General features: G+C 45.4%; 1 protein-coding gene across 1 annotated transcript in view; it reads left to right on the top strand.

The window, feature by feature from the left end:
* Positions 1-540: 540 nt before the first annotated feature.
* Positions 541-14,192, top strand: part of ELMOD3 (ELMO domain containing 3) — a 47,199-nt gene continuing 33,547 nt past the window's right edge. The window contains exons 1-5 of the mRNA XM_075342955.1: positions 541-645; positions 6,585-6,717; positions 8,892-8,969; positions 12,647-12,719; positions 13,053-13,112. Of these exons, the coding sequence (XP_075199070.1) occupies positions 6,706-6,717; positions 8,892-8,969; positions 12,647-12,719; positions 13,053-13,112 (223 nt within the window). The 5' untranslated portion in view covers positions 541-645; positions 6,585-6,705. The remainder of the gene's footprint in view (positions 646-6,584; positions 6,718-8,891; positions 8,970-12,646; positions 12,720-13,052; positions 13,113-14,192) is intronic.

The raw sequence follows: 14,192 nt of genomic DNA on the forward strand, positions 1-14,192 counted from the left end.
AAATGGTCTCATTCAAAAGTACAACCTGTCCAGCAAAAAACGAGCCCTCAAGTAGCTATACTGATGGAAAAATAAAAAAGTTACGGCTCTTGGAAGAGGGGAGGGGAAAACAAAAATCCCCAGGTGGTGAAGGGGTTAATAAACATAAGCTACTAACACAGACGGGTGTGGAAAAATGCTGCAGAGTATTGTATGTAACATATCTCTATATATCCTAATCTAATGTAATGTCAGTGCTGCATGTGCAGAATCAGACCCCAGAAGCCTCTGTACAGGTTACAGCACATAATTCTACAGCTACATCTGTTCACAATCCACTTCATAACACAGAAATGTCTTCGATTTAGAAGACATATTGCCGTAGATGATCCTCATTCCAAGTGATATAAAGTAGTCTTCAACAAAATGGCCGCCGCCCAGGACTTCACCTGCTAGGGACTGAAGACAATATTAGAAAAAAAAAAACCGTTGCGGTATAATCAGATTGGGAAGCGGAGACTTCTGGGAGTTGTGGTCTATTTGTGAATCTTTAACGTGATAGAATACTCTCGGTGAACTACATTTCTCAGGATGCAGTGCGAGGCTTGGTTGCCAGGACTTGGGAAAGTTGATGATGGCCGCAGAGATTGGAGGGAGCTATGAGGGGTAAGGGCTCGTGGATGTAGCCGGAGAGCGGCTGTGTGTTCCTGGAGGGCAGTGATGGTGTGATGGCTGCAGGGCCGGGGCTCTATGTAGGTGCACGGTGCAGGGAGAGCTGCTGTGCTGCACTGGGGACTGCACCTGTGCCTGCAGCGCTGTCAGGGGCTGCACGTCTGTGTCACTGTACACAGAGGGGGCTGCATGCAGAATGCAGATCTCCAGCACACTGATTGTGCAGTAATTGCTTGTGTTGGGCATTGATTATTCAGCCTGGACAATGGGAGCATAAGAACAGCGCCACCTATAGGCTAACATTCTGTACCTCTATCTATACATCTTCTATCCCGCTAGCTATCTCTGTATCTATCTATCTATCCACCTATCTATCCATCCCTCTATCTATCCATCCCTCTATCTATCCATCCCTCTATCTATCCATCCCTCTATCTATCCATCCCTCTATCTATCTATCCCTCTATCTATCCCTGTATCTATCTATCCCTGTATCTATCTATCCCTCTATCTATCTATCCCTCTATCTATCTATCCCTCTATCTATCTATATCCCTCTATCTATATCCCTCTATCTATCTATCCCTCTATCTATCTATCCCTCTATCTATCTATCCCTCTATCTATCTATCCCTCTATCTATCTATCCCTCTATCTATCTATCCCTCTATCTATCTATCCCTCTATCTATCTATCCCTCTATCTATCTATCCCTCTATCTATCTATCCCTCTATCTATCTATCCCTCTATCTATCTATCCCTCTATCTATCTATCCCTCTATCTATCTATCCATCCCTCCTTCTATCTATCCCTCTATCCATCCTTTTCTCCATCCATCCTCTGAGATATGATGACCCTTTATGATCGCAGTGTTCTGACCTCTGCCCCCCACTGATCCTAAAAATGAAGGGGGTTTTAATTGTGTTTTGCGTTTTATTTACTTGCAGCCTGTATCCCATGTGATAGATGGGCAATAGTCATTGTACATTGAACCTTATTCTTCTAATGTCACCAATTAGCAGTTGGAGATTTTGGGTTTCTTGAGACCTTGTGATGTGGTTCAGTGTAATATTGTCACATTATTGCACTTTTATTTACAAATAGTTGATCTTTATGTTGAATGAGTAGTTTAACCCTGCCCTTAAGAGAGAATATTTAAAGGGAACCTGTCAGGCCTCCTCTCTCTCCATCCCCCCTTCAGTATAGCCGTATGGGTGCAGAGTTCTGTAATCTGATAAGTAAACTCTTTTTATTTAAGGGTACTGTCACACTTGCGTTGTGTGCCATCCATTACAATCCGCCGCCTTGAGGAATTACGGTAACCGTTGCAGGAAGCCGTTTATTCCTCATAGGCTTCTATTAAGGGCGGATTGCAACGGATGGTCTTGTGTTGCATCTGCCCCGCGGGGCATCAGTTGTTTTGTCGGTCACCGTCGGGCAGAAAGAACGCTGAATGTAGCGTTTTTTGTTGCTGTAAAAAAACGCACTCCGCTTGATTCCGTCAGGATCCGTTAAGAGGCATAATGAATGTCTATGGTGCCGGATTCCAGTGCAGGATTCCATCAAGTTCTACTGAGCATGCTCAGCAAGTCCAGCAGAACGTTCTAAATCGTTTAAAATCACTCTTGGTCTCTCCCCCTCTCCCCCTATATATATATGATATAGAGTCATTACACACAGAGGGATCTATATATTATATAGAGTCATTACACACAGAGGGATCTATTCCTATATATTATATAGAGTCATTACACACAGAGGAATCTATTCCTATATATTATATAGAGTCATTACACACATGACTATATTATATATAGGAATAAATCCCTCTGTGTTTAATGACTCTATATAATATATAGAAATAGATCCCTCTGTGTGTAATGACTCTATATAATATATACCCTGCACCCCCGCTGATCAGCTGTTCTTGGTCCCGGCCGCCTCCTATTTATTAGAATGGGAGGAAGATATGCAGTACCCGGCTGCAGCCGCTATCAGAAGACGAAGCAGCTCCAGAACTGAGCATTTCCGGCTGCATGCTGCCACCACCGGGACAGAGAACAGCTGATGTGCGGGGTGTCATTTTGTAAGGGTATGTTCACATGCGGCATCTTTTTTTTTTTTTTTTTTTTTTTACCACAAGGATGCAGCGTTTTTGTCCCAAAAAATGCACCAAAAACACACCGCAGCAAAAATGCATAAAAACGTAATGCGTTTTTGACTCATTTTTACCGTGTTTTGCCCAATGCGTTTTTTAAGTCAAATTTATTGACTGGAATTGCTCAAAAACGCTGGAAAAACACAAAGAACTGACCTGCTGCATCTTCAAAAACATAGCCAAGATGTAGCCAACAAAAGATGCCCAGTGTAGAAAGCAAAATCGAAATCTCATAGACTTTGCTGGGGAAGGAAATGCTGCATATAGGGGCATCTGTGTGACCTCAAAAAATGCAGCAAAACATGCCCTGTGTGAACCTAGCCTAAAGCAGGCTGGGCAAAAATTTCAGCTTCTAGATGTGCAAAGCTTGTGGAGACATCCCCCAAAACACAGCAGTAATTACAGCAAAAGGTGATCCTACAAAGTGTTGACTTAAGGGGGATGAATACAAATGCACGTCACAATTTGCAGATTTATATGTTTAACTCCTTCACGCCATCCGCCATACATGTACAACGCTAGTCGGAAGCCGTTATATGGAGCAGGCTCAAGGAGTGAGCTCGCCCCATACTTGGCAGGTGATGGTTGTCTATTACAAGCCTCGACCTTAAGCCTGCGTTACACCTTACAATTTTGCATACGATATCGTATGCGATCGTACCCGCCCCCATTGTATGTGCGTCACGTTCAATTTGTTGACCGTGTCACACAATCGATTAAAAGCTGTCACATGTACTTACCCTTCCATATGACCTCGATGTGGGCGGCGAACATCCACTTCCTGGAGTGGGAGGGACGTGCGGCGCCACAGCGACGTCATGCGGCAGCCGGCCAATAGAAGCGGAGATGAGCGGGATGTAAACATCCCGCCCACCTCCTTCCTTCCGCATTGCCGGCGGGAGCCGCAGGACGCAGGTAAGATCTGTTCATTGTTCCCGGGGTGTCACACACTGCGATGTGTGCTGCCTCGGGAACATTGAACAACCTCACGTTCAATTTTTAGGAAATGAACGACGTGTATGTGATGAATGGTTTTACGTTCAATCGCAGTCGCACATAGCTGTCACACGCTACAACACCACTAACCATGCCGGATGTGCGTCACTTACAACGTAACCCCAACGACACATCGTAAGATACATTGCAGCGTGTAAAGCGGGCTTTACAATCGCGGGTGGAGTGAAGCTCTTCCCACCATTGTTAACTTGTTAAATCCCACTGTCAAACTCCAACAGTGACTTTTAACAGTCGCCAGCATGGGGCCTCACCATTCTAACCTGCTATCGGTGCTCCCGTGATGTGATCACAGGTCGCCGATGGGTTTCTATAACAGCAGGGGGTCTGTTAATGGCCTCTGGCTTGTCATAGCCGCTCTCCTTTGACAATATTACAAAAACAAAAAGTCTGCATATAAGGCCGGGGCCATAAAGGGACTAATGCGATCCTCGCATGACACTCGGTTCGCGCTGGCAGCACAGCAGGAGCCGAATGTCATGCGAGTGTCACTGCGACTGAGGTCCGATTGCATGATTGGAACAGCTGCTGGGGCGCGGGCCGGCACAGAGGAGGGGAGGGAGGGATTTATATCCCTCTCCCCTCCGTTGCCGGCTATTGCCATTCTCGCTATGCACTGAAAGTACACTGGTGTACTGCGAGTGCAGTGCGATCTTTCTCTCGCCCCATAGACTTGAATGGGTGCGACAGAGTCTCGCATTACACCCGCAGCATGCTGCGATTGTTTTCTCGGTCCGATTGTGGCCAAGAAAATAATCGCTCATGTGCGCTGGCACACAGGCTAATATTGGTCCGAGTGGAATGCAATGTTTTATCGCACTCCACTCGCACCGATTTTCATGGCGTGTGTCTTAGGCCTAATATATGCACACCAATAAATATTGTAAGACAATTCAAATTTAATTATGACCCAAAAACATACTGTAGACTGTATATTAAAATCAATTGAAATAGCGAGGCATGCTAACAACCCTATACATAGCCAACATGCATATAATAATTCAGAATAATGATAATACCAAAACAATCCCCACAGCTGGTAACGTGCTTATCTCAATACTATGGACTGAAACCAGCTGATAACACTGATGGTATATATATATATATATATATATATATATATATATATATATATATATATATATATATATATATATATATATATATATATATATATATATATATATATATATATATATATATATATATATTATAGTATCCAACGAGATATCCCTAAGAGTGCTAGTAGGCAAGGACGGCTGGTAGAGCATAACCCACAATAGAGGAACAGATTTAGGGAATATGAAGCATATAATGCCAGCTGGCAAGTGATACAATACCCGTAGGGGAGGAATAAGCTGGAGGAAAGCCTAAATGAGGCTCAGGGATGTCAGCAAGAGGAGGACCCGACGCATGTTACCACTCTCCATGGCTTCGTCAGGCCCCTGATTTAATCAGCCATCATGTGCCTCTAACAGCTGTGGGTGGATAGGAGATCTGCCCTCAGCTGTTAACCAGTTAAATTTATTTAACACGCAGCGGTAGGGGGTGCCTCACTCCACACTCCAATCATCGTCTGTGACATGATCACTGGGTACCGATGGGTTTTCATGACGACCTGTGGTCAGCTGGTGACCCCTGTGTCTGTCATGGCAATCCTCCAGTGAACGCCGCCTGTGAGCTGGCATTCATAGGAGATCATGATTCCAGCTATACATAGCAGTGTTGATGCACTCTGTTCTGTATAGCTAAGTGATCAGGCTAAATTAATCTGATCAGTAAACATTGTAACACAAAACAATTCAAACTTTTTTTTTTTCTGCACTAAAATGCAATTAAAGGCGGTGAAACTATGTTATCTTGTATGTTAGGAGTTAACTCGTCTCCTGAAGTGTAACTACTGTGCACTTTAAGCAGGCACTGGTGGATCAGCTATGTAGAAACCAGCTGTACAAGATGTAAGATAAAAGCTCTCAGAAAACGCAAGGTAATTTCTGTCTAACTAATTAAAGCAATTTACTAACTTGAGAATATCCCTTTTATGGGGTTAATCTTGTAGTGTTGCATATGCTATTGAGACAGCACTAGTTCGGTGGCTGTCTGTTTTTCTGGACTACTCCTACCTCGAATGTTCTGATTCTGCTTCCCTGCATGTATTTGACAATACCGTAACACCCAGGGAGGAGCGATTGGAAGATTTAAGGCAGGACTAGTTGGCATATATAGAATTAAAGTCCATTCTTCAAACTCTGCAGCATTAGTATATTGAATGACCTATTCATACTAAAGAGATCCGCTATAGTAGTGGTTTTGGGCAGTCTGGGGACAGGACAAGTTCCCTTAAAGTTTTTATCTGTCGAATAAAAGTTTTTTTTTAGAATATGTTTAAAAAACAAAAGAAATAATACTTGTCGATCCTCTGATGCTTCCGGCGTGATTCAGCCCGATTCCCTGCAAATCTGTACTGACTGCTGCAGTGATGATGTCCCAACACCGGGACATGTGACCGCTGCAGCCAATCACTGGGTTAGGAAGTAGAGACTGGCGTGGACCGGAGAATGTTGAAACAGGGGTAACCGGCAATGGTGAGGTGAGTAATGGGGCACATCCTCTAGTACTGCCATGGTTATACCAGTATGGCATTATACAGTAGTCTAGCGAGCACTGGATCGTAAGGCAAAGTGTATTAGGTCCTTATCACAAGACTTCTTGTAATTGTACATAGATTATATATTGTTTTATGTTTGTCTTCTGCTCAGGCATCTTCCACCCATTGCCCAGTGTGGCCCATAATGGAGACCGTGGCATTAGGATGAAGCTTGAAACCTGCACAACTGTAACACCTACCGCCCTTTATTTGCACTGACATCAGGATGAAGCATGGAGAGTGAGGTAGGGGGGTCACTGGATCCAAAACTAATAGAATTGCGGTGTTGTGTGACATTTAGATTAATACTTTATTATAGCGAAGGCTTTCATGAGATTCTGCTGCATGTATCCACATGTCATATATATACCGTATTTTTCGTTTTAGAAGACGCACCCAAATTTAGAGAGAAAAAAAGGTAAAATAAAAATGGGGTCCGTCTTATACTCCGGTGTTGTCTTACCGGAGGGAGGCAGCAGTGGTGGTGAAGCGGGGTCACAGGAGGCAGAGGTTGTGCTGGCAGCGCTGGCAGTTCAGTAGTGGCAGCAACAGCGGCGGGTCAGTGGTGGAGCAGGCCAGTGCGGTGAGTGTCCCAGTCTGTCCGTGGTCCTGGTTCAAATGATGGTGCCAGGAGCAGCGCATGCGTAGATGGAGCTCTCATCCAAGGGCTACATCTGCGCATGCGCTGACTCCAGGCGCCATCATTTGAAACTGGGACCGCAGACACACTGGGACACCGCAGTCCACACAGCCACCCGGCCGCACGCACAGAGTGGCAGGCCGCCCGCCCACCCGCACAGAGAGGCAGCCAGCACCGACAGGCACCCGGCCGCCCGCACGCAGCCATAGGCACCCGGCCACCCGAACACACCCGGTCACTGCACAGACAGCCCCCACTGGTAAGCTATATTCGGATTTTAAGACGCACCCCTCATTTTCCTCCAAAATTTTTGGGAGGAAAAGTGCGTCTTAGATTCCAAAAAATGCGGTAGATGTTTGTTTGTTTTTTTATTTATGAGGGAATGTCAGTTTATAGAAGCCTTCAATGTATTTTAAAGCAGATCTATAATCAGATATCACATCAAAATAAACAACTATTATTAAATATATGTTAGACCTGATGAGACCGGTGTATTTACTTTGATAATTCATATCAGAAAGGCAGTATATTCCTATTTCAAAGTTTTAAAATAAATCTCTGCCCACCTTGCCTGATCAGCAGCTCCTCAGTGTCCCCCTTCTGCTGAAATCTCGTTCTGCTCAGTACAAGCTGCAGCTGATATCTCTCACTGCTGAGTACAAGCTGCAGCTCAGCTGAGATCTCGCACTGCCCAGTAGAAGCTGCAGATGAGATCTCTCACTGCTGAGTACAAGCTGCAGCTGAGATCTCGCACTGCTCAGTACAAGCTGGAGCTCAGCTGAGATCTCGCACTGCTCAGTACAAGCTGGAGCTCAGCTGAGATCTCGCACTGCTCAGTACAAGCTGGAGCTCAGCTGAGATCTCGCACTGCTCAGTACAAGCTGGAGCTCAGCTGACATCTCGCACTGCTTAGTACAAGCTGGAGCTCAGCTGAGATCTCGCACTGCTCAGTACAAGCTGGAGCTCAGCTGAGATCTCGCACTGCTCAGTACAAGCTGGAGCTCAGCTGAGATCTCGCACTGCTCAGTACAAGCTGGAGCTCAGCTGAGATCTCGCACTGCTCAGTACAAGCTGCAGCTGTCTGTCAGGATGGGTGGAGGCTGAATACATTTGAACTCATGTGCTCTCTTTCTATAGCTGGACTCCTAAAATGTTCATGTTATTATCAGGATTACAAAGCCATTCTGACATAGATTTTTTTAAGTAAGTACACCAGTTTCATCAGGTTTAAGATACCTGTTTAATAATGCATACCGATTTGTCTTGTGAATCCAGTGACCTATCTGCTTTAAAGGGAATCTTCTGTTTCAATAAAATCAGTGTTTTACCAGCAGGAGATTATCATCACAGGACTGTGTCTCATGCTTTTTTGTCCAACCCTGTCTCCACCACTAATTAGCAATTTTCTGAAAATGTACACAGAAAGCTGCCAATCAGTGGTGTTTGTGTGGTTATACAGGACTCAGCATTCTGGGGTCTGTTAGATCTGCAGCAGCGGATTGTATCAAAATGATAGCAAAGTGACACATCACAGGAGTTAGGGTCTCTGTCCCTACCCTACATGATGTTGCTCTCAGATTACATAGCAAAAACCTGGTGACAGATTCCTTTAGTCGCCATATATGCTACTACAAATATTCCAGCACCACGGCTTGTCCACCAGACAATCCTCTGGCCACAGACTGGACGGATGATGAGTTTCCTGGCAGTGGTGGTTTCCTTGTGCTCTGTGTCCTCTGGATGTTAGGTATATGTTGATATTTTCTGTTTTCTTTCCAGATAATGAATGGTTGGGCCGTGGGCCCTGATGTTCACCAAAACCACAACAACTTCCTTCCAGTCATCAAATCAATGCCAGTAAGTGACGGCCATGACTGCCCGTGTGTGGGTATCATACGTCCGCAGACCTCCTTTTACAATGTGACCTCTCGGATGTTGTGACTCCCCCCCCCCCCCCCCCCCACACCACCCTACATCCACACCGATCTGTGGATCTGTGGTTGTTAGTCATGCACATTTGTATATGACTCTGAGTTAACCATTTCCTATATAGTAGGATTCACGGTTTGTTCATAATTTTATCCCATATGATACCATATTATAGTGTGCACTGTGTGCCCCAAATTCAGTCTGCTTTGTGGGAAAGTTCCTCCAGTGCCAAGGAATCAGCCAATCTAAAACCAAAACAATTAAAGGACACAAACCTTCTGCCGCTCGTATCGGTGACAGCTGCAGTGGATCACCTGGGCAGGTGTATTTGCTTAGCCATAGGCCCAGATGAGCAGCACAGACTGGAGGTTTTGGTGCAACAGGGTACAGTGGAGTTGGACAAGCCAAATAACACTTGGAGCAGTGGAGCGGTCTATGCAGATGACTACCTGGAACACTAGAGTGTTATGATCCGGTAACCATGGAAGATTAAAAAAAACTCCCATAGGTGAAAAAACACCAAGAAACACGAGTAGTTGGAACCTGGGCTAACCGCAATCCCCTGACTATCAGACCACACTAGAAGTAGCCGTAGAGCATTCCTAACATCCTAGACACCACATCACAGCCTGAGAAACTAGCTACGCCTCACAGAATGAAATGAGGAAATCTACCTTGCCTCAGAGTAGTCCCCAAAGGAATTGGTAGCCCCCCCACATACAAAGATTACGGTGATGTAGAAAAACACAATACTCAGGAAAAATAGAATTAGCAAAGGTGAGGCCCAACTAACTTAATACAAAGGAAAGGAACTGATTGTGGTCAGTGTAAAATCCCTATAGAAAAATATCAAACTCCTGATAGTAAAAAAGTCCCTTGAGATCATACAACCTCACCCCCACATTATCAAGTACTCCTGTAAATAATGGGAAAACAAGGTACCAAAAGAACACAAAATACAGAAAAGCAAATAATCAAATCAGACAGGGATAAAAATCCCTTTTCCTGCAGGAAAGCCAACACAGGGGAAACCCCCATGCTCACAACACAACGTCACCTGCAAGAAAACAGATACAAAGCAAAACAAGGAAAATCAACACCCTAAGGTATAAACCAGAAAGCAAGGCAAAAACTGAAACTTATTTGCAGAAATCTTGCTCAGGGATACAGGGAAGGACAAATCTCCAGGACAGGAACAGAGACAGGGAATATACAATTATAACCGGCAACAGCCGGGCAGAAAGTGCTCTACTATATAGACCAGACTTGTCTGCAATAGGACTTCCCCCAATTCCCAATTAACACCGACACCTGTCTGAGTCAATGGCTCAGATTTAGCTCCACTACCATTCCTGACCACAAGAGGGAGCTTCAGAACAGCACCCACACAGACGACGTTCACAACAGTAGAGCTGTCTATGCAGATTAGTACCTGGAACAGCAGAGCTGGATTTCACATGGCACATAGGCTGGTTGGCACCTGAGGCATGCAACAGAAGAGCGGAGTATCCTAGATGGCATCTTGGTTGTGCAATAACAGAGCACAGAAGACACCTTGGAACACCAAAGCTGAGTATGCAGACATGCAACTTGGAACTGCTGAGTTGAGTATGCGAACAAGCGGGTGAGTTTTCCTGGAGACCTATACGTAGTTGAGCTCAGCAGTTTAGTGCCACATGAGAGTTCAAGCATGAGCTAACTAGGGTACCCTGAATTAGCTGAAAATTCAAGTGGCCTAAGAAGACATTTCAGGTGACATCACAGGTGTGCCCCAGGTTACAAAGGTAAACGGGTGCACAAGAGTAGAGGTAGGCAGCTGCTGGAGAGGCCGGTGCTGGAGCTGAGTCAGGTGATTAGCAGCAATGTATGATAAGTACAGTGCCCCCTAGTGATGAGAAATGGTGGGAATTGAGCAGGAATCATGAGCTGAATGTTATGCACGTACGTATGACAACACAGGTTATACTACCTCTTTACCCATTTCATTGCAGCTGTGCCTGCACTCTACTGGTTCCTCTACAGACTGGTATCCTCAGCTACACAACATTCTAATGGTTCTTGCACAGACTGGTATATCCCTAAATGCACAACTAGAAACTCACAACTTGGACCTGTCTGCCTGAAAGACCGTCAAGTTGTTTCTTGAACCTTCTGAGGAACCAGAAGGAAGATTGCTAACCTTAAAAATCAAGATAAGGGTAAAAGTGCAGAGATCGACAACGATCAAAGGTGTGGAAACCTAAAATGTGCACAAGTGGATAAGGGAGAAATAATAGATGCAAACAAGGGTAAACTCCTAACAGAAAACAAAAGATTGAAGGAAAGGCAATGAGAAAACTCAGAAAACAACCATTTTCTCTGCCTAATTCCCTTAGCGGCAGGGCTGGAACTCCTTAATGGGGTGGTTCACCCATATTTTTTATTGTCTAGTTCGATATTATATTGAGAAACAATGTTTCTCTCAAATACCTTATGTTGGCAATAGTGCCTGTGAGAGGCGCTATTGCAGACAGCTGTTCCCCACTCTGGTGACGTCACGTCAAGTTCCGCACACGTCACATCACTACGGCCAGCTGCAGTCTTCCTGACTCACTGAGCTGTGGGCGGTGTTTCACTGCTTGTCACAGCCCATCAGCTCCCTGCTCCCTCCTCCCTCACAGCAGAACGCTGCAAGCAGGAGATGTGCTGCGCTGTGACAAGCAGTGAAACACCGCCCACAGCCCAGTGAGTCAGGAAGACTGCAGCCGGCCGCAGGGATGTGACGTGTGCGGAACTTGACGTGACGTCACCGGAGCGGGGAACAGCGGTCTGCAATAGCGCCTCTCACAGGCACTATTGCCAACATAAGGTATTTGAGAGAAACATTGTTTCTCAATATAATATCGAACTAGACAATAAAAAATATGGGTGAACCACCCCTTTAACAGTCATCCACATAGAAATATAGCCAGCAGAGAATGCTGATATATGGGGAGTGTAAATAGCCCCACCCAGGATGTGATGGGACAAAGAAAATGAGCAAGTGAGCACACCGGATAACCAGAAAAGAATAGAAGAAGTAAAATACCGTCAGCATTTGGTCAGGGGTCTACCAGGCTGTGGCTCAGCATGGAAGGAAACTGACCACGCTGCATATGGTCACTAGTTTGAGTCCCGAACCTAAGGCATGACACTGGACATCTGTGAGTGGCACCAGCGCAGCACATCCTCCCAAAATCCCAGCACACCATCCATGGGACAGACATATTGCTTGAGTCCATGCAGACAGTATAGCAGGCACCCACAGTACAGCATCCATTTCTTACATGCTGAAAAGCTCTAGTGTAGGTGATTATTTTGGGTGATAGTAGGATTAGCTATTCCACTTATACTGTATGACAGTGAGTGATGGAGGGGTCCGATTCTGGATACCTCCTGCCTGTGCCCAGAGACGTTGCTGAACTGGATAATGGTTAGTGGTTCGGATCCGATCCGTATAAAGCTATTCATATGGCAGGTATAGGCTTTGTCCTGGGGCCTTAACCACATGTGACCTCTTTATTATTAATGGGGACTTATATGTTGTATTATAATTTGATGTCTAGTATATGTTTTCCATCTTGCAGATTTCTGCTGTGAAACAGAACAGTGTCTTACAGACCTTGGTGGGCAGGAGCGAGGAACCTGAGAAGGAGCTGGGTAGGAGCCTTCATCCTAGTCACCAACCCGTCATTTCAGTGGTGTTCATTTATTTACCACAGGTGGAAAGTTTAATTACACTTCACCTCCATTTCCTCCTTCTTCAGGGCATCCTTTACAGTTGGGAATAGGGGTAAAGCACATATTTGGGAGGGGACCTGCTTGGTCCCTTGTAACGTGGCGAGATTCTGTCGTCTCTTTTGAGTCTACATGATCACATCTGGTCTGGCTTTAGAAGCAGCTCATTGGCATTGAGCCATGATCTAAGTTCCTTAGACCCCTCTTCGTTATTGCTTTCTTTCACTTTTCATGAGTTTATTCTTTTTTTTGCAGAAAGTGAAGATTTGCTCAGAGCGGAGCAGGAATGGGACGCCTTGGAAAATATACAGACAGGTCAGTGCCCGATCATGGGAATTAATAATGTCTGTACTTTGAATACACTTGGTTTTAGTACTGTGGCGATATAGAGATGTGCTTACAATTTGTGAATAAAGGAACTTATGTTCTACAATAGATAATCCTATACTGACCGGATTGTCTGGATAGCAATTCTGTGCACAAGTATAAGTCCCAATACCAAGTAAGATGGAAGTGGTTTGAATGACCCCCTGCACAATGCTTGTGTCAGTCAGACACGATGGAAATATGGTTGTTCAGAAATGCTAGTAGAATGTGGGTCACCTAAAAGGGAATCTGTCACCAGGTTTTTGCTATGAAAGCTGAAGCTAGCATGCTGCAAGGGTTAACACAGATAATTCAGGGCTGTCTGTCTTGTTACAGTAAGAAAAATGAATCGGAAACAAAAAAGTACCGTATTTTCTGGCATATAAGACGACTCGGGGTATAAAGGCCGCTTTACACGCAACGACATCGCTAACGAGATATCGTTGGGGTCACGGAATTCGTGACGCACATCCGGCCTCGTTAGTGACGTCGTTGCGTGTGAAACGCAGGAACGACCGTTAACTATCAAAATTACTTTCCTAATCGTTGATCGTTGACCAGTCGTTCCTTTCCCGATTATCGTTGCTGTTGCAGGACGCAGGTTGTTCGTCGTTCTGCGGCAGCACACATCGCTATGTGTGACACCGCAGGAACGAGGAACTACATCGTACCTGTGGCTGCACGCAATGAGGAAGGAAGGAGGTGGGTGGGATGTTCGGCCCGCCGATTTCCACCCTGCCGCTTCTATTGGGCGGCCACTTAGTGACGCCGCTGTGATGCCGCACAAACCGCCTCCTTAGAAAGGAGGCGGTTCACTGGCCACAGCGACGTCACAGGGAAGGTAAGTCCGTGTGATGGGTGTAAGCGATGTTGTGCGCCACGGGCAGCGATTAGCCCGTGATGCACAACCGACGGGGACGGGTATGCTCGTGTAAAGTGGCCTTAAGACGACCCCCAACTTTCTTTATCGTTCCTTATGGGAGACCCAAACCATGGGTGTATAGCTTCTGCCTCCGGAGGACACACAAA

Source organism: Anomaloglossus baeobatrachus, chromosome 4 (assembly GCF_048569485.1).
Source record: "Anomaloglossus baeobatrachus isolate aAnoBae1 chromosome 4, aAnoBae1.hap1, whole genome shotgun sequence".
Taxonomy (NCBI): domain Eukaryota; kingdom Metazoa; phylum Chordata; class Amphibia; order Anura; family Aromobatidae; genus Anomaloglossus; species Anomaloglossus baeobatrachus.